The following is a 19,533-nucleotide window of genomic DNA, read 5'->3' as shown; positions in this document are numbered from 1 at the left end:
TAGCGCTTGTCTTGCACGTGCATTGGAGACGTAAAATGGTTCGTGCAGAATGCACGACGATTTCCAGTGCATTTTGCATTTAGCCTATTTGACTTGGATTTGTAAATTTGCAATCTTTCAATGTAGAATTCGACGTTCGTTGTGTACAACGATTTGCACAGAAACTGCTATATTTGAACAGCGAATTCCTGACGAGTTTTCATTCTCTAAAGCTAGGCCTTCGATGGAATTGGGAAGAAGATAACGAGACCATTGTACACTGCCGTTCGACACAACAGATCAAGTATCAATTATTTCAGGTAAACAACTACTCTGTGGTATGCAATCTCGATCCATCGTAACCCGAGACGGGTGTGATCACGGCATAGGCACAGCCAGAAATGTACAGCTAGGACAGGTAGCACGAACAATGTCCCACACGGGTGAGGATTTTCGTGGCCACTCCAGCTTGAGAAAGTCCGTCTCTGCTTGATGGGAAAACTTCTCTTGCAAACGCTCTCTCGATCACTGCAGCGTGCCAACACAGCGAAGGTGCGAGCGGCGAAGGTGCGAGCGGCGAAGGTGCAGACTCGAAATTGACAGCAAGCCCCTAGACCAAGTTACGACAAGGTCGAAGTAGCTCTCCACAGCAGCAATGGCAGACATATATCAACTCTCCGTGGAGCGTCCTCACATCACCCTGTCCCCAGGCAACGAGATCGCGGGGTTTGACTGCCTCCAGACGCCGATCACGACGTTCACGGAGCTCCTAAATGCAGCGCAATCCGTCGAGATCGACACCTCTGCCAAGAAGGGGGATACAAACCCGAACCCAGACTATCCAATGATCCAGCGCCGTCTTCGGAACCGCGTGTCTTGCCGCAAGACGCGACTTAAGCGCAAGCTTCAGCAACACGAGCTGGAAGTTTTAGCTCGTGAGCGTCAAGAGCGCCATCAGTATCTCACGCAGCTCGCACACAAGCTCGGCGTTATTGACGACCAAGACGGCGAGCACAGCGACCGTAAAGTTGAACTCTTTCGTGAGCTCGCAGCGAGAAGCCTGCACTACGCACTGGTCGATCACGAGTATTCCGGGTGGGTCGATGCTGGCAGCGACCAATACGACGTCCTTGCCACTACGGACGCCACACAAGACAGCGAAGAAGCTGTCGATCCACCGACGAGGCGATACAAGCGACTCCGCCGTTCTCATGATAAGGATGTCTCGACTTCACTTTCGAGTGATCTATCAGCTCCTCAAGCCTCGCTCTTTGAGCAATGGCGATTGGTTATCGACGGCCTACAGAACGTCGACCTGAGGCTGTATCGAATGGATGAGCATGATCTCGGAGCTGGTGTCTACGAACGACTCTGCTACTGGAAGTTCGTTGGTGTGAGCTCCGCGAAGGTGCAACATGAAGGTGAGATCGCTGCTGTTGCAGTCACCGGAGTCACCCGCCTGAGGTTCCATCAACGACATGTACTGGAGATCAACATCAACTCGATCAGACGTGAACACAATGTCCCCTTCGACTTTGGTACGAGCCTCAGCAACAACGACACCACCAACTAGGTCCAGTTCATCCCACTGTGACCACGAAGTTTGTACCAAGTTCATATCTTATCGTGACGCTCGAAACATTAAACCACGCCGAACAGTAAAGCAGCGCGTTCTTCACATTCTCGTTCATAATTTGACGTCTTCTAACGCCACACTTTCTAGCTTCGTGGGTTATTTGGACAGCCTTCTTCTAGCAAGTGACGTCTCCAGCCTTTCTTCCCAGGGGAGATATCATCGTGACACAGTGGACATCGGCTAGCACGATTTAACGGTGCACGAGGTGGACAATCATCAAGAGACACGTGTCGCTCGTAGAATTTGGCAGTGATCGCTTCACCGCATCGCGGACATTCGCGATGATTCTGTTGCATCTCGCACTCAGTCAGCAGATGTTCATTCAGTGTCGAGATCTCGATCACTTGACCGCACATCTTGCAGGGCGTCAGCATTTTACAAGAAGCCCAGAAGTGCTGATCGAGATAGTCCGAGTCAAACTTCTCGTCCACGACACCACAGAATGGACAGGTGTACTCGTCCACAGACTCCTCGTCTTCACTGTCAGCGTCCTCGCCTTCACCCTCAAACTTTGCTTGGACCTCATGGGTTCTCTCCTCTCGTCGAGCAACACTGGTGCCATTGCTATCGCCACGACGGCTTGAAACCTTTGCTGTTTCTGCCGCTTCAAACGCCGTTTGATACTCTTCCAACTGCTTTGGTCGGAGTGACTTCAAGTAGCCTTCGACATCGGCGCCTACGACGAGATACAGTGACACAGTGATCTCCTTGGCGGCGTCACGGATCTCTCGACTCTGATGTGCCAGGCAGTTGCAGTCTTCGAGGAAGCCCATGATGCCAGAAACCGAGAAGTCGGTATCAGATTGCAGCTCGAATTCTGCGAGAAGTTTCTTCAGCACAAGCAACCGACCCAGCAAAAGCTTAAGTCCAAGCGGCTTCTTGGAGCGTTTTGTGAGGTGTGAGGTCACAAATGCAACGCCGACGTTTTTTGCGGCAGCTAGTCGTCCAAACACAGCCGCAGCTTCATCTCGAACCTTGGCCTGCGATTCTCCGAGCTTGGTCACCAGCTGAGTCATGCTATTGCCGAGCTACACAACAGTACACATAATTACTCACAGTACACAAGGATGGTAGCGTGCAAGGCAAAAGACTTACGATCCGACACATATCATCGCGGCGAATACGCGAGCCAAAAGAAACCATTCGATCCAGCAATGCAAAAGCCGACAGTGCGACTTGAGCGATGCGGTCACCTGCTCCACTTTGTGCGAGGGTAGAGCACACTTCCAGCAGTCGCATCGGCTCAACGGAGTAATTGTCCATTTCCATCGTGACCTTGCGAATCGTAGCGTCGCGATGATTCCACAGGTTGCTATAGAAGCAACGAGTGAAGAACGGACCAATAACAACGATCAGCTCCTCGCTCTCCTTGGCCAGAGCTGGTGGGATTTCTTCAGGATCCGGCAAGTTTTCAGCGTCCGGAATGCCTCTAAAGTGCGGGTTTGGACCGCCATCTTCTCTTTCTACATGGTCTGCATCAGCGCCACTTGCTGGGCCCTGCTCACTCCCAGGAAACCCACCTTGTTGTGAGTGATGAAGTGATCCACTCCCGTCTCCATGAACACTTCCACTCTTAACAACCTGTAGTTCTTCCGGATACATATCTCTAGGTGAAAAACTGGACGTTGAGCGCTGCACTGCTCCAATCCTGGGCATCACTTGACTTCTTGATGGCGATGGCGCCACCGGTGGAATCGGCAGGATCGGTTGCGACTCGTTACTGCCGACCGAGGCCTCCAACATACCGATCTCGTGCTTGATCTTCTTGGCCAGATCGTAGTCCTCGTTGGCCACAGCTTCTCTCTTTTGTGCCTCAAGTCTAGCAAGTTGTAGACCAACACTCTTTAACTGCTCTTCCATCTGCTTGAGTCTCTTGGCTTGATCATAGTCTTCATTAGCCACTGCTTGGTCCTTAGCCACTTGGATCTCGCGTATCCTGGCCGCTGTCTTGGCGTCGAACCTCATGTCGTAGCTCTGATCTCCAGATCTATTGCTCTTCTGCTTGTGTTTTGGTCTAGCATCCACAACTTCGTCCGTCGAGTGGCTAGGTAGCATTCCGAGCGGTTGCCCGCACAAGTTGATAGCCATGATACCAACCTGGTTGTACAGGTTGTGCTCGTTCACGTGGCATGCGTGAATGCGCAGCTTGACTAGTGCCGCCTCGTGGTCGATATGAACAGTTTTGAGCTCTCTGGCCATGTATCTGCTCTCGGTGTTGGCCTTGAGCGTCAGAAATCCTAGACGGCTGAACCTAGTAGCGTCTCCCTCAAACGAAAGGTTCTTCGACACAAAGAGCTCCATTTTAGTGGCGATGTGGCTCTGGTGAGATAGCAACTGCACTTGAGTTAGTCGACAGAGGCCATCGTCAAGCTGCAGCACTAGCTCTTGCGGGTATGGGCAGTTCCTGGAGGACAAGATCGCATTAGGGTTTGCCATAACGTGGAGAATATGTAACTAGGGTTTCTCATACTTGGCCGTCATGTAGCCTTGACTGTTGTCCGCATGTTCGTCTAGCTCGGACGCCGGGAACGCCGGATCCTCGCTCGTGCACGCCGCCACGGAGTAGCGCAGCTTGCTCATAGCCGCCTTGCTGAATGACCGGTCGCATCGGATGCGGACTCCCTCGCTCCAACGACGTGTCACTATACTCGACCATCACTCTGCTTGTACTTGAACTAAGTAAAGCATACTCCATTTCAGTCTCATCCCACTAAGCTCAGCCAGAGCGTCAGTCGTTAACTTGCTGTGTAGGTGTAGTCGCAGGAGTGAAGGTCAGAGTGCGCATCGATGGCTAAGAAGGTGGTGGAGAGCAGCGACGAGTCGGACGGTGGAAACTCCAGCGCCTCGGGGTCCGTCAGCTCTCGCTCAGGCTCTGGATCAGGATCAGGCAGCGACTCAGGCAGCGGCAGTGGCTCAGACTCTGGCAGTGGCTCGGGATCAGGCAGCGGCTCAGGCTCGGGTTCTGGATCTGGATCTGATTCCGGCTCAGGATCAGGTTCCGGCAGTGGATCTGGCTCAGGCTCAGGCTCGGGATCAGAAGCTTCCGTCTCTGATTCGCCCAAGAAGAAGCTCAAGAAACGACGCTCACCCGCCCCCAAGAAGCCAAAGGCTCCCGCGAAGAGCAAGAGCCGCAATAGTAACAAGGCGATTAAGAAGGAGGCGCAGGCAAAGGCCAAGGCTGAAGCAGAGGCGGAGGCCGATGACGAAGGAGAAGCAGGAGGCAGGAAGCGACGCGGCAAGCTCCAGATCAAGGAAGAGGACGAGGAAGAAGAGGATGACGACGCGGACGTGGCTGGACTTACGGAAGTCGAGAAGGAGAAGCGCTTGCTGGAGAAATACGAAGCTAAAGAGCAGCGTAACAAGGAGCGAGAGCTCAAGAAGAGACTCGCGGCCTCCCAGGGCAAAGCGGAGGACGGATTCTCTGAGGAGGAAGAGCAGGAGGAGCTCCCGACACGACGTGGAGGACGCAGCAAGGAGAGCGATCGCCGTAAGGAGGCTCTACACAACCTGAAGGCCAATAAGTCCAGTGACAAGAGCCGCTCGATCTTGAGCAACAGATTTGGAGACGACGACAGCTCGGAAGAGGAAGGAGGCAGCAGAAGTGGACGCGACTTGGCTGAGAAGCGACGTCGTCGTAGAGAGCTTCAACGTGGAGGCTCTGGACGACGTCGCAGTCAAGACGATGATGACTATAGCGACGAGGACAGTGATGGGCGCAAGCCCAAGAAGCCCAAGGCTGCAGATTTAACCACAACAAAAAATGCAGATGAAGAAGAGCTGGCGGCAGCTATTCGTCCAGAGGAGAACGTGCCTGTGACCTGGGATCAAGCCAATCACTACCTGTTGAAGAGGAGAACCTTCTTTGAGAAGCATTTCTTCGAGCCGTTCTTCGCACAGCTTGTGCGTGGTGTGTATGTGCGCATTCCGATTGAGATGGTTGATGGCGAGATGGTCTACCGCTTCTGTGAAGTCGTGAATGTCTGCAAAATGGCGCGTAGCTACACGTTTTGCGGCGAGACGACGAATACGGGGATTATCTGTGCATTCGGCAAGAGCAAACGCGAGTGGAAGCTGAATGGCGTGTCGGGTCATTCGCTGCGTGAGCGTGAGTTCTTGTTGTGGCGAGCTGTGGTGAACAAGGAGCGTCTCCACTTCCCTACGTATGGTGAAGTGAAGCGCTTGTATTCGAAGAAGCAGAGGATGATCACACAGCACAATTACACAGACACTGAAGTGGACGAGATGGTGAGACGTAAGCAGGCCGTGGGTCTGTCCTCTGTGTCGCTTGGTGTGCAGCGCGTGCGCTTGGAGCGTGATTTGCGTGCTGCACAGGACATGAAGAACTTCGAGAAGGCTGTGGTACTGGAGGAAAAACTGCAGAAATTGCTGGCCAAAAACGAGGAGCGAAAGAAGCACAACTCAGACGACGTGCTTCGTATCAACGAGATCAATCGTCGCAACCGCGAGGCCAACATCCAGCAGGATCTCAATGCTCAGCAGTTGAACGATGCCATGAACCAGAAGATGACGAGTGCAGAACGACTGCAGTTCGTACGTGCTAACCAGATGACCATGTACATGTCGAGAGACAAGCTGGAGAAGAATCTAGCAGAGGGCAAACTGATCAAGCTCAATGACGGCCGAGTCATGACGTCGAACAAGCTGCACGTGGTTGAGGCGCTTCCTGATGATCTACTGGACAAGGTCAAGGGCGTCGGTGAGAAGAAGGCTACAGATAGTCTGGAGATCGATATCGATCGTCTATTGGCCAAGCAGCAGGAGCGCAAACAGAAGGACGCCGAGCGTTTAGCGGCCAAACGCAAGGAGCGTGAGGGCCAGGTAGAGTTTGTGGGCACTGCCCCCACGAATGTACAGGAGATGGCGAACGCCACCATCCGTATCAAGGATGACGATGGATCGTGGATGACCCTGCGCTCACCCGCCGAGATCATGAAGGAGAAGAAGAACAAAACCGTCGTATCGGACAAGGTCAAGGCCTCTCGCAAGGGCATCACTGTCAAGGAATACTTCGACCGTGTCAAGAAGCGACGTGTGGCTCAGTAAGCGCCAAGCTACGCCGCGCTATTCCAGCCATACATGCGAGGATACGCAACGAAAACCGAACAAAAAATGCACACTAGATGAAAGTCGACGTGTTGAACTGCAAAGTTTGCGGGCAGATCTCCGCTTTAATGCCCTTTAATGTGATGGGCGTACGCGTTGCAACACATATAACATACTCTATCGTTTACCACGCCTTGACTTGCTCCCAGAGCTTCCGTCGCTCGGCCAGGTGGTTGATATGGAACTCTTCGAACCTTCCGACCGTGATGTTAAATGGGCATTCCTGTGGTCGCTTGCCGAAGGCTCCAGGGTAGAGCGCCCACGGCCGCGCCTTCATATAATACACAGGCTCCACATCTGGCTTGAAGTGTAGAATGCGATCGCTGTTGAGGTAGAACAAGGGGACGTTGTCGTCCGGTACCCCGTCTTGGTGGATCGGGAAGACTTGAGCCATGTCGCCACACAGCGTCGAGTTCTTGGGACCGCCATCCTCAACCTTGGTTCCAACAGCTCCGATGGCGTGGTCCGAGAAAGAATACTGCGTCTCAGCTAATTCGTTTGCGTAGAAGAACAATTCCTTGTCGCCGTAAGACGGAGGTGACGCGATGTCGTTCTGTGCTACGAACGAGGCCAGGATGGCTGTCGCGCGAGGCTGACGCTTCTTGTTCCACATGACCAGAGACGAGTCAACTTGGTGACCTGATCGAAGGTTGAACGAGTGGCTGCTTAGCAAAAAGTCACTCGGCTCGAAGTTTAGCTTGACGGGCGTCTTGTTTTCCACCGTAGCCTTGGGACGTGCATGTGTGGGCAGCGGTCTGAATGGCGTGACGTCAAAGTTGGCGAAGTATTTCTGCTCCACTGAGATGTCAGGCTTTTTTGACGCGCGTTCGGCCATGAACCACCAGTCGTGACTGATACGGTCGTGCATCAAGAGATTTCCCGTGGTCTTGAATTTCTCCGAGTCGAACAAGACAGTCGGGTTGACAAAGAACGTCGTGTCGGCATCCAGCATCAGGATCTCTTCAAACTGCGAGTAACTAACGGCAAGCGGCTTGATCATAAACGACCGGAACTTGGTGCGACAGCCGTCAATATCGTCACAGAACACTGGTCGGGAAGCATTCGTGACACTCTTGGCACTTGCAGCCAACTCGCAGACATCGTAGGCGCGAATTTCACCAAGCTCCTTCTTCGTACGGATCAGTTCCACAGTCTCAGGCTTGAGGTCAGTGCAATGCGGCACTTCAATGGGTAAAGTGATGCCCATAGCACGCAATTCGAGGATTAGCGAGAAGCCGAGGCGAGCAATAGGCTCGTAAAGCGGCATCACAATGCCTCGCTTAATAGTCATCCGCTGCGTGATCTGGCTTAACGTGTACACCAGTTGCCTCTCCATCATCTCGGTCGTCCGTTCAATTTGATTGTCTTGCTTGCTCTCTCGAGGTGGATCGGGAGCCACATCAGCTGAACTCTTGCCTTGCATCTCGGCGATCACCTTGCGTAGAACTCCATCAATTGCCAAGTTCTGCTCATCCAAGTTGGCCGGCTTCTCTTTTCCAACGCGATGCCAAGCGTCCACCGCTTCGTAGATATGCTGTCGCCCCGCCAAGTGTCTTTCCTCCTCTGCAGACAGCTTCCCGGCTGTGATACCAAACGGACACTCCTGCTTCCGCTCCCCAAACGGACCAGGGTAGAATTCCCACGGCCGTGCCTTCATGTAGTATACAGGCTCCGTTTTGGGTCTGAACCACAGTATCCGGTCACTATTGAAGTAGAACAGAGGCACATCATCATCTGGCACGCCGTCTTGATGAATTGGGAAAACCTGAGCCATGTCACCACACAGTGTTGAGTTCTTGGGACCGCCATCAATGAGCTTGGTACCAACAGCACCAATAGCGTGATCAGAGAAGGAATACTGCGTCTCGGCCAGTTCACTGGCGTAAAAGAAGAACTCCTTGTCACCGTAAGACGGAGGTGCGGGAATGTCGTTCAGCGCAATGAAAGACGCCAGGATCGCAGTAGCACGTGGTTGTCGCTTTTTATTCCACAACACCAGAGAGGAGTCCACTTGATGGCCTGCACGGAGATTGAACGAATGGCTACTCAGCAGAAAGTCGCTTGGCTCAAAGTTTAACTTGACGGGCGTTTTGTTTTCCACTGTAGCCTTGGGGCGTTCAAGGGTAGACAGCGATCGGAATGGCTTGACATCGAACGTTGCGAAGTAGTTCTGCTCCACCGATACATCAGGCTTCCCGGGTACTCGTTCAGCCATAAACCAAATCTCATGACTGATGCGGTCGTGCATCAAGAAGTTGCCTGTTTTGTTGTATTTTTCAGAGTACCAGAGCTTCGCAGGACTCACGAAGAACGTCGTATCGGCATCGATCATCATGATCTCCTCGAATCTTGAGAACGTCACAGCGAGCGGCTTGATGATGAAGCCGCGGAATTTGGCGTGGCAGTCCTCAATCTTCTCGCAGAAAACCTTCCGGGACGAGTCCATGACGCTCGTAGCTCGTTCAGCCTTGGCACAGACGTTGTAGAACCAGATCGTGCCCAGTTGTTGCTTCGTCTGATACATTTTCTGAGCGTCCTCATCCAGGTCACCACAATGCGGCATCTCGATGGGTTCGTTAATGCCAATAGTGCGGAGCTCCAATACCAGCGAGATAGCCAATTTGATGATGCCATCGTACACTGGAATCACAATACCGCGCTTCACCGTCGTCTGCTGCGCTATCTGGTTGAGCGTATGGACAAGCTGCTTCTCCTGTTCTCGAAGCTGATCTGCCTTCGCTTGCAACTCCACAGCCTTCTTTTCTTGAGCCTCTTTGTCTGGATCCTTAGGCGGATCGGTGGCGTCTTCGAGCGGAGGGCCGTTCTTTATCTGATCCATGAGAACCTCGAGTTTCTCGTTGGTTAACGTTTCTGCTGCCTCCCGCTCAGCACCAGCAGGTTCCTTGAAATCGTCCTCCCAGTCCTTGGCGATGTCGAAAAAGTGCTGACGCTGGTAGATCTGTTGGACCTCGGCGTCCGAGAACTTGACGCCGGTGATGTCGAATGGGCACATCATCAGCAACTTCCGCTCTTCAAACGTACCGGGGAAGAAATCGCGTGGGCGGGCAGCAGAGTAATACATGGGCGACTTCTTCGGTTTGTATCTCATAATATAGTCTGTGTTCATGTATAGCAGACTCACTTCTTGGATCGGAGTGCTCTCCGACTTCTCAGGGAAGTGATGCGCTGCACTGCCACAAATAATCGACTTGTTCTCGCCCTTGTTCCGGAAATCTGGGCCTGCAGAACCAGTGGCGAAATCCGAAAATGCATACTGCGACTCTGCGAGTTCACACGCCACAAAAAAGAACTCCTTGTCACCATAAGACGGAGGACGTGGCACATCATTGAGCGAGATAATTGAAGCCAAGATAGCGGTGGCGCGTGGCTGTCGCTTCTTGTTCCACAACAATATCGAGGAATCAACTCTGTGGGCGCTACGGCCATTCCACGGATGGCTCTTAAGAAGCCCCTCGCTCGGCTGAAAGTGCAGCGTCACAGTCGATTTGTCAGCGGCGATAAGCTCCGCTGATGCATTAGGCCGTGGCAGGGTCGGAATGTTCCGAAAGAGATCTACATCAGCCTTGGATAAATAGTCTTCGATTGCCATGATGTTCGGGCGGTTTGCTGGTTTGTAGCCGAGACCCATGGAAAAGTTCGCCTCAGCAATCCGGTCGTTAAAGAACAGCGTGCCCGTCGTTTGATACTTGTTCGTGTCCCACAGCGGCATCGGGGATTGGAACAGTAATGCGTCTGCATCCATCAGCATGATCTCTTCGAAGCGCGAATAGACCACGCCAAGCACTTTAATGGCGAAGTTTCGGAAGCGACGGTGGCAGTTGTCCAGATCCTTGCAGAACAACTGCTTACTAGGATCCAACAGACTCTTAGCAGTCACAGCAAGCTTGCATGCGTTGTACACGTAGACTTCACCCAGCTGCTCCGTCTTCTTCATGATCGCTTCTCCGTACGCCTCATCGAAATCACCGCAGTGTGGGATCTCAATAGGCAGATCCACGCCTAGTGACCGCAGCTGCAAAACCAGAGAAACACCGAGCGTCGTGATCTTGTCATACAGCGGGAGTACGATGCCCCGCGGCATACTAGTTTTCTGGCTCAGCGTGTTCAATGAGTGGATCAATCTCGTCTCCATTTGCTTCTCAAGATCGGCTCGTTCTCTCGCAGTCTTCATAAACTCAGCCCATTTGTTCGCCTGCTGAACTGCTTGGGGCTCTGGCGTTGTCGACGCGGGAGTAACAGCGACAGGTTCAGTTCGGGGTGCAGCATTGATCTCCTCGAATGGCGTGCCATCGGATAATTGCTTCAAGAGTACATCAAGCTTCGTGTTGACGGCAGCGTCAGCTTGAGTCTGTTCACTCTCGTTCTCACTCATCAACGCATTGCGTTCCCATTCAACTGCAATGTCGTGGAGCCGTTGACGCATCAGAATACGCTGAGCATTCAGATCTGAGAACGGTACACCGGTCACATCAAATGGACAGTCCTGCGGCAACTCCCAGTCGCTAAATGAGCCAGGATAAACGTCCGCAGCTCGAGCCTTGGAGTAAAACATGGGCTGGGTCTTGGGTTTGTATTCCATGATCGCATCCGAGTTCAGATAGAGCAGACCCACATTGCTCTCGTCCGGAGATTTTACTGGGTAGAACTGCGCTGACTGGCCGCAAATAATCGACTTGCCCTCTCCATGGTCCTTAAAGTCGCTTCCAGCAGCACCGACACCAAAATCCGAGAAACTGTACTGCGTCTCAGCAAGCTCACAAGCCACGAAGAAGAGCTCTTTGTCCCCATACGAAGGGGGGCGACCAACGTCGTTGAGCGAGATGAACGAGGCCAGCACAGCCGTCGCACGAGGCTGTCGCTTCTTGCTCCAGAGCAACAGCGACGAGTCCATCTGGTGGCCGCTCCGTCCATTCCACGCGTGGCTGTTAAGCAGGATATCGCTCGGTTCAAAGGGTAACGCCACGTCATTCGCTGTTGTCGCCTTCTCACGTTGAATCGTCGGTAGCTGCCGGAAGACGCTCACATCGGCATTAGACAGATAGTGACGGAGATCATTGGAGTGCAGTCGTGACGCTGGACGGTAACCCAACGACGTGTTAGTCTGGCTGATCCTGTCGTTGAAGAACAAGGTGCCAGTCTTGTGGTATTTTTCGGTCTCCCATAGCGACATGGGGCTCTGCATCATTAGCGCATCAGCGTCCACGAGCATCAACTCTTCGAATCGCGAGTAAACCAGCCCGAGTACCTTGATATCAAACGTACGGAATTTCTTGTGGCACTCGTCCAGATCTTTGCAGAAGACTGGCTTGCTGGCGTCCAGGAGACTCTTCTCATTGGCTGCTAATTCGCACGCATTATACACGTAGATCTGTCCCAATTGCTTGCTCTTCTTCTCAATCGTCGCAGTAAGTTTCGGGTTCAAGTCTCCGCAGTGCGGGATCTCCACAGGCAGCGTGACTCCTAGAGACCGGAGCTCCATGATCAAGGACAGTCCTAACGGCACTAGATCGTCGTACAAGGGCAACACAATACCACGTGGTTCTGTCGTCTTTTGCGTCAGATTGTGCAGCGAATGGAGCAGCTGCGACTCGAGCGTCTTAATGCGGTTCTCTTCCTTCATGTTCTCCGCTTCTTGGGCTTTAAGCTGTTCTGTCTCCATCCTCAGCGTATCATCATCCTTCTCGTCCTCTGATACTGTCACAGGAGGTACTAAGGCCGCCGCTTTAGCTGCAGTAATGGCAGAGGTGGCCGTGGTCGTGGCTTGTGGGTCGATTTTGCGCAATAGATCGGTAGCTTCGCTCTCGCTTAGGCGATCCACGTACTGTGTGAGTTTCTGTACGTCTGCTGAGTCGTTGGCCTTGGCTACAGCATCGTAAATGGCCTGAATGGTGGCCGAATTGGCTCTACTATCGCCGCTGCGGACTGGACGCGGCGAGGACGAGGATGTGTCAGCGGACCAGGCTGATGTGGTGAGCTGACGCCACGTGAAGAGCACGTCGGACAGCACGAAGATGACGCCCGCGGCCAGCAGTACGATGATCCAGCGCAGCCGCACGGAGCCGACTGGACGGGCCATGACGAAGTGGAAGGCAGAGCACGAGAGTGTTGGTCACTGCTGAGTGCGGAATGCCGCTTGGGTTCCTCTTCGAAATGCGGAAATGAGCGATAGAAAGCCCGGCGCTGCACGACGAATGCTATCCCATCCAGATGTTGACCCAAATTGCTTGAAGAAATGGGTCTCGTAAGCTGGAGCACATCCCTTAGAGATTTTGCTCTTGACTTCATTAATGAAATCCACAGTAAAATAAATGTCTTTCGATATTTCAACACATTTTTGGGCTCCAAATTGGGTAGGTTAACTGAAAAGTGTACCTTTCGTGGTTTGATTGTCAATTTTGCCAGATGACAGGTGTCGGCAGTTCGTGCGATAACCCAGTTGAACACGGGGCAAAAGCTCACGGTACGTGCCATCATCCAGACTAATCACTTTCGAGGCATAAAGCTTCTCATTTCTACTTGACGTCGTTTGTCAGCTTTAGCTCCAACACCATTGGCAATGGAGATCGCTTTGATCCAGTAGCTCCTGAACTATCCTAGCCAGCAGTTTCGTCGAATCGGGCCAGTCCACCAGCGGCTCACATGGCCGTGTCCACTTATCTGGCGCTGCCAGTGGCAGCGCCAGACCTGCTGGTCATGCGATACTGCGATTCGGAAACTGCTTTGCTTGAGAGCATGAGAAACCCAGCCAACCATTTATATGAACATGTACATGTATTCATTACTCCTCTGTCGGGATTGCTTACTTTCTAGTGTTGATCGCGGTGTCTACTCCATCCAAGCTACTGCGATCTCATGGAAACGCTGGCGCAGCAGCATGCGGTCTTCCTGATCAGATGAGAAGCGCACGCCCGTAACGTCGAATGGGCACTCCTGAGGCAGATCGCGCTCAACGAAAGAGCCGGCGTACACCTCGTATAACCGTGCCTGGCTGTAATACACCGGTTTCTTCTTCGGGTTGTACTCCAGAATGGCGTCGCTGTTCAGGTACAACACGCTAGTGTTCGCCACAGCACTAGCGTCTTCCGGTTTAACCGGATAGTAGTGCGAGGCGTGGCCGCAAACTACAGACTTGCCCGGCCCGTTGTCCCGGAAATCCCAGCCCACGCCACCCACACCGAAATCAGAGAAGGCGTACTGCGTCTCGGCAAGTTCAACCGCTATGAAGAACAGCTCCTTGTCGCCATACGAAGGTGGTCGACCAATGCCATTAAGCGCCACAAACGCCGCGAGTATCGCCGTTGCACGCGGTTGTCGTTTCTTGTTCCACAGCACCAGCGACGAGTCCATTTCGTGTCCTGCACGGTGGTTCCACGAGTGGCTCGTCAGTAGATGCTCACTTGGCGAATAGTTGTTGAGTTCCACTGGGATCTTGCTCAGACTCATCGCTTTCGGACGCTCAATATTGCCAAGCGGTGCAAACGGAGACACATCGAACCGCGAGATATACTGATTTAGTTCGCTTACATCCTTGTTGCCGCGAATCCGGTTGCCGAGGAACATGTTGTCCTGGCTTAACCGGTCATGGAAAAACAGTGTGCCGGTGTTGCGGTACTTCTCGGTTTCCCAGAGAGACATGGGGCTCTCAAAGAAGAGCGTGTCGGCATCAAGTAGCATAATCTCCTCGAATTGCGAGTACGTCATCGCCAGTAGCTTGACGTCGAAGGATCTGTAGGAACGATGACAATTACGCAAACTTTGGCAGAAAACTTTACGCGATGCATCTAGCGTACTGACGGTCTGCGAGGCTAGCTCACACACGTCGTAGAAGCGGATGATACCCATGTCTTCTTTTTCTAGTACCATACGCTGCAGCGAGTCCTTTAAATCTCCGCAGTGTGGCACTTCAATGGGCAGGTCCACGCTCATGGCCCTCAGCTCCATGATGAGCGACAGCCCGAGCGCTGCAATACCGTCAAACATTGGCAGCACAATACCGCGCTTCTCGGTCGTGCGCTGCGCCGTCTGGTGGAGCGTGTACACGAGTTGTTTCTCCATGAGCTGCACGTCGTCGGCTGAGAACTGGTCGCGCTCTTCCTGCAGCTGCGGGTTATCGCCTGTGTTCTGAGCGTCGAGGGCATTATTTCCATTCTTGCCTCTAGTATTAGCGCCCCCAGGGGTTTCTCGCAGACTCGCGAGGTGCTCCTCGGCGCGGGCACGGGCGACTGACGTGGCACGCCATGTGAAGATGAAGTTGGCAGTGACAACGAGCAGTCCCAGCCCGCCCAGCGCCAGCAGCAACAGCACGGGGCGCGGGATCCGGCGCGGCATAGCGTGTGGACTACTGAAGGGCGAGCGTCGAGCGCTGCGAGCGAGAGTCGGAAGCAGGTCGCGCTCGTCCGTGTGGGAGCGGCGCTGCATCGGCAGGTGTCTGACAGCAGCTGGAGCGGCACGCTAAAGAGAATGGTGGCGTGATGTGTTGTATTCGTGAAGTAAGGGTTCGGTACTAGTGTCACTAAACGTTCCAATATCCCGTTTCCTTAAAAAATTTTAAAGGAAAAACTTTAATTATTTTCACTACAATCATTTTCTTAAGAAAATATTTGGTGAACAATAAATTTCAAACTTTTTGTTCACTACCCGACGATCATGCACCAATAACTACTGTTGAGTACTGCAGTACGCGTAGTTATAACTCATAAGTGTTGACTCTTATTTCTGATTCCTTAGCCAGTCCAAATGTTGTAAAATGTATAATAAAACGATTTCCTAACCAAGCGAGCCCGCTGAGGAGCTCGAGCTGGGCCCACTTAAAAAGCATAGTGCAGGTTTGTTTCGGCGACGCAAACACACGCTCGTCTTAAACGACCATAGTGACAACATTTTATGATACTGGGGACTGGTTTAACCCTTTCGCGAACGGGTACTTTTGACCTGTGTATATTATAGTATAGAAGGTCAAGTAATTAGGCCACCAAAGGGGGCATTTTGCCCCCTTTCATAAACTACGGTACTACAGTAAATCTTCTGCAAATCCTTGTAGTTCAAGTAGAAAGAGCGAATCCGCATCGTCCAACACACAAAAATAATGAAAGGGGGCATTTTGCCCCCATTCGTGGGTGACACGAGCGGTACTCAAGGAGACCACGAAAGGGTTAAGACAGAAAATGAGGAACGCACAAAGGAACTAATTGTAGAGCGAAAAAAATTAAGTAACGTGCATTACTAACTCTTTTGCGAGGCCTGATGGGGCCATCTGCTTCAGTCTGGATTTCAGCCCGTGTGTTACGGTCACAGATAGGGTTCCTTTTACGGCTTCACATTCAACCGCACTATACGTTCCAGCTTCTCATTGATAGTCTGCGTGGAAAAAACTTTATCGGCTAGTTTCTGTTACTGCTGGCACAAAACACAATGTAATTTCCTTCACAGCGAATAATTCGTTTTTTGTCAGTTTGATTAGTGAAAACTCGCGGGTAACTAAGTAGATATAATGTGTCCTCGCCAACATTAATGGATTTAGGCTGGCCAATGTATCAAGCCAACCACTACCTCTGTCTGGCGTAATATTGCACCCCTGGGATTTTACGCCAGGGGCAACTGATACGCAAAGCTTATGTCACGATAAAATAAAACACGTCCTTCGAACTTCGTGATACTGAAGCGCGTAAGGTCATCTCATCACCGTAACAACAAGCATTAGGTTGATGCGGCTGGGGCACAACCGTATATCGTCATCTGTATTAAATGTGAATGTAAAAAAAAACAGTGCAGATAGGACAATTTGAAACTAAATGCTAAAGCAAAGCGTGTTCACTAGAGTTACCTAGCTGACGCAGCTAAAAGCTGCCTTCGATTATGGATCCATTGAGATGAGGCCTGTTCCAATAAGTGCCGTCAGTCCTACGCCGTACCTAGTCTCGAGAGCCTTCTTGCCGCGGCTCCATTTAGAGGGGTCCTTCGCGACCTCCTGTGCAATATTCTCGGTAAGCTTTGCAGCCTGCTTCTCTTCAACGTATCAACGTTTTTGAGTTGGCCTTCCGCTTCCAGCTTGTTGAAATCTCCTTTCCACTTGCCCGAGGTTGTCGCCAGGGTTTTAGCTTCGCTCCGGTTTCGAAGTTGACGCTTGCATTCTCCCAGTTTTTCACAGAAGTTGATTCAAGTTTGGCGGTTTCTCGAAGCTTGACAATGTCACTTTCGGTCGTTTTAGCACCGGTTGCCCTTCTGATCTTGGGTTGAGTTTTCCTACGGCACCTTGCACAACGTAGTCGAGCTGTGTAATTTTGACTTCTTCCTTAGCGTAGGCGACGTTGGAGAAGCTCACCGTAAGCGTTGCCGCCACCACTACGAGGAAAGAGCTTAAGCGCATTGTGACAAATGTACTTCGGATATGAGGGTGTGGGTGCGCGTTGGACAATTGGGGAATGAAAGGCAGTAGAACTGGCGCTCAATGGCTCGGATTGCTGCTCAAAGCACTGAAATGCTGTCATCGGGATATCTCGAATGTAATATGTTTGGAGTAATAGAGGCAAATATCAGCATTACTGTAGTTTTTAGTATGAATGAGTGAATGTGACAATGGTATTACTGTCCAGCACAGGCTCTATTTTGCACGTCAACAAAACGTGTGGCGCCTCGGTATTTCTTTTAGTTATGACTCGATTGTCTACAGCCTCACCGTGATTCCGAATAATCGACGAGTAAATAAAGTCTACATTCAGATAATGCGAAGGTGGAGAAAGTTTGAGTTTCTAGCCCTACTGCATTTGTACGTAAACTTACTAAGAGTTTATTGATATCGCGAAGTGGCCGATCAGAACCAGAGATAGATAATACATCGAAGTGCCCCCGCATGTTGTTCTAGTTGGGTCTGTAACCCACGAAACTTCGGTCAATAATCGTCGCTCTTTGCAATGCCGAATGTTAATTTGATGAAACAAGGCATTGTGTCGGACATGTATCTTACTCTGCACGGGGAACCAGTACGAAGTACTTAGTTAACTCGTAGTATCACTATCTCTCCAGGTCTCTGAATTTTAATATTGAAAACGTCGTAACACGGCATGAAGAATAAGTGATGATCGGATGCTGGCCTTTCGTCCAATGTCCCTTTCCCCAGTATGAAGCAATTTCAGTCAAAAGATCAGAAGCCCTAGTCAAGGGCATGCTCGTAAAGATAAACCCTGACATTTGGCCAACGCAACGAACTCACGAACCCTCGTGGCAGATCCCCCCCCTCCCGCGCGCGAAGTATCGATTCAGCATACCGAGATAGCGAGGGGTGTAACGGGGTTACACGCAAGTGGCTACATGTAGGGTTTCACGTTGGTGCGAGATACACCAATGGTTACATTTGACAGACCACTGGTCTGTGTGCATTTAGACTTCCTATTGGTTGAAAGGCGATCTCATTCAACCAATTAGCTTAGCAGGATTCTGCCAACCACTCGTTGGCAAACACCTTTCATTTAGAATATCACTTTAGGAGGAAATCCAAACACAAAACATAAACATAAATAACAGTTCTCATTTTTATGGTAAATCGGCTTTTGCTTTCTTATTTAAGTAAATCTATACTTACGAGACGTAAGTATAGTTAATCTAAGTTTAAGCAAACTACGCTTCCTCGTACACGTGCGCTAACGTGTAAGCCGAAGTAGTGGGCACACAGCGAGTCCATTACAAGGGGACAAGGAATGAGTCATAGAAGGAGGGTAGTCATTAGAAATCGCCTTATAAGTCGGCATACAAAAGTTAGGTATAAAACCCAATCGACAGATGATTCCATCTAAAAAAAGAACGTATCGTATTAATATTTTGTACGTCTACTAAAACACTTGCAGGGATATGAATAGTACAGTAAAAAGGGTAATTAGTCTGGACCAGACTAATTGGGTATCGGGATTTCGAGACGCACGAACACAATTAGTTTGGATCAAACTATTTGGTAACTGTTACAATTGACAAAATAAAACCAATTTTGGGCTAAACAAGGAACACTTGCGCAATTAGTCTGGACCAGACTAATTGGGAATCGAGTCCAATGACCATATGATCGCTAGCGCCATTCCGCCACCGAGTATTGTCTCCCCCTCTCCTAAGGGTATCCCTTCCCTCCTATATATACGGAACAACTTTACATTACAACTGTAACGAATCTGTTTACGGACACACATGCTTCTTCTGGTTGAGAAAAAAAAAAGATATATCTGATCCGAGGCTACCAATAAGGTACTTTATGTTTGGGATAATCTTTTCTTCTACTAGAGAGGAATCTAAGTATTTATGAGCCCTTTAGTGCCTAGCGTAGTTTGTCTGAGCGGTGTCTAAGATTTAGAGCTGCTTCTTTGCAAAGTGCCGCTGTGGACATTCGGACGTAAATCAACCATTTACTTACTGTAGTGACCTCTTGATAGTAAAATCTTCAATTTTGCATCACGAAGTACACTTTGGAGGTTGGGGCATCCCCACTGGTAGTTGAGAAAATAAAAACTTACATCCTTTCTGAACCAAAAATATTAAATCGTGCAGTAGAGATTTGCTCATACAAATACGCACGGCCAGAAGTACACGGTTATCACCAAACTTGCCCAAAACCCCCTGATACTAATTTTTAGAGGCTAAGAGCGCATAAAGGCAGGGTAAATGACAGCGACGACATCTGATTCTTCCGGCCCCGCTTGTGACCAGCTTCTCGCGAAACGCGCTCAACAGAGTCCGAAACCCGGTCACTGCTCGAGGCGGCACGCGTCAGCAAGAAGAAAGAGCGTGGTCAT

General features: G+C 51.1%; 6 protein-coding genes across 7 annotated transcripts; 2 read left to right on the top strand and 4 right to left on the bottom strand.

The window, feature by feature from the left end:
• Positions 1 to 214: 214 nt before the first annotated feature.
• On the bottom strand, positions 215 to 4,516 carry PPTG_12369 (hypothetical protein). Its single transcript, XM_008908113.1, has 3 exons — positions 4,086 to 4,516; positions 2,711 to 4,019; positions 215 to 2,643 (listed from the first exon to the last, which is right to left on the bottom strand). Exons 1-3 carry the CDS (start codon positions 4,193 to 4,195, stop codon positions 1,699 to 1,701), a joined length of 2,364 nt encoding a protein of 787 aa, XP_008906361.1. The 5' UTR covers positions 4,196 to 4,516; the 3' UTR covers positions 215 to 1,698.
• On the top strand, positions 625 to 1,667 carry PPTG_12370 (hypothetical protein). Its single transcript, XM_008908114.1, has one exon. The coding sequence runs from the start codon at positions 635 to 637 to the stop codon at positions 1,550 to 1,552; it is 918 nt and encodes a 305-aa protein (XP_008906362.1). The 5' UTR covers positions 625 to 634; the 3' UTR covers positions 1,553 to 1,667.
• Positions 4,274 to 9,287, top strand: PPTG_12368. 2 transcript variants are annotated; one of them, XM_008908112.1, is made up of 2 exons: positions 4,274 to 7,276; positions 8,657 to 9,287. In XM_008908112.1, the coding sequence occupies exon 1, from the start codon at positions 4,403 to 4,405 to the stop codon at positions 6,677 to 6,679; it is 2,277 nt and encodes a 758-aa protein (XP_008906360.1). In that variant the 5' UTR covers positions 4,274 to 4,402; the 3' UTR covers positions 6,680 to 7,276; positions 8,657 to 9,287. The 2 variants fall into 2 exon arrangements, with proteins under 2 accessions (XP_008906360.1, XP_008906359.1); XM_008908111.1 differs by having other exon boundaries at positions 4,274 to 9,287.
• PPTG_12367 (hypothetical protein) lies at positions 6,747 to 12,994 on the bottom strand. Its single transcript, XM_008908110.1, has one exon. It carries the CDS (start codon positions 12,834 to 12,836, stop codon positions 6,864 to 6,866), a length of 5,973 nt encoding a protein of 1,990 aa, XP_008906358.1. The 5' UTR covers positions 12,837 to 12,994; the 3' UTR covers positions 6,747 to 6,863.
• Positions 12,995 to 13,512: 518 nt separating this feature from the next.
• On the bottom strand, positions 13,513 to 15,266 carry PPTG_12366 (hypothetical protein). Its single transcript, XM_008908109.1, has one exon. It carries the CDS (start codon positions 15,176 to 15,178, stop codon positions 13,586 to 13,588), a length of 1,593 nt encoding a protein of 530 aa, XP_008906357.1. The 5' UTR covers positions 15,179 to 15,266; the 3' UTR covers positions 13,513 to 13,585.
• Positions 15,267 to 16,613: 1,347 nt separating this feature from the next.
• On the bottom strand, positions 16,614 to 17,126 carry PPTG_23049 (hypothetical protein; the record flags this gene model as incomplete). The annotated part of the gene is made up of 2 exons (XM_008908108.1): positions 16,614 to 16,727; positions 17,007 to 17,126. 2 exons carry the CDS (start codon positions 17,124 to 17,126, stop codon positions 16,614 to 16,616), a joined length of 234 nt encoding a protein of 77 aa, XP_008906356.1.
• Between the last annotated feature and the right edge of the window lie 2,407 nt (positions 17,127 to 19,533).

Source organism: Phytophthora parasitica (genome assembly GCF_000247585.1).
Source record: "Phytophthora parasitica INRA-310 unplaced genomic scaffold supercont2.28, whole genome shotgun sequence".
Lineage (NCBI taxonomy): Eukaryota > Oomycota > Peronosporomycetes > Peronosporales > Peronosporaceae > Phytophthora > Phytophthora nicotianae.
Note: the sequence above shows the minus strand (reverse complement) of the source record. Positions and strands in the feature narration are given on the sequence as shown.

Coding starts and splice junctions, on each gene's coding strand:
- PPTG_12370 (XM_008908114.1), top strand. CDS start 635: ATGGCAGACATATATCAACTCTCCGTGGAGCGTCCTCACATCACCCTG.
- PPTG_12369 (XM_008908113.1), bottom strand. CDS start 4,195: ATGAGCAAGCTGCGCTACTCCGTGGCGGCGTGCACGAGCGAGGATCCG. Junction 4,020..4,085: donor CAAGGCTACATGACGGCCAA/GTATGAGAAACC, acceptor CTTGTCCTCCAG/GAACTGCCCATACCCGCAAG. Junction 2,644..2,710: donor GCGATGATATGTGTCGGATC/GTAAGTCTTTTG, acceptor ACTGTTGTGTAG/CTCGGCAATAGCATGACTCA.
- PPTG_12368 (XM_008908112.1), top strand. CDS start 4,403: ATGGCTAAGAAGGTGGTGGAGAGCAGCGACGAGTCGGACGGTGGAAAC.
- PPTG_12367 (XM_008908110.1), bottom strand. CDS start 12,836: ATGGCCCGTCCAGTCGGCTCCGTGCGGCTGCGCTGGATCATCGTACTG.
- PPTG_12366 (XM_008908109.1), bottom strand. CDS start 15,178: ATGCAGCGCCGCTCCCACACGGACGAGCGCGACCTGCTTCCGACTCTC.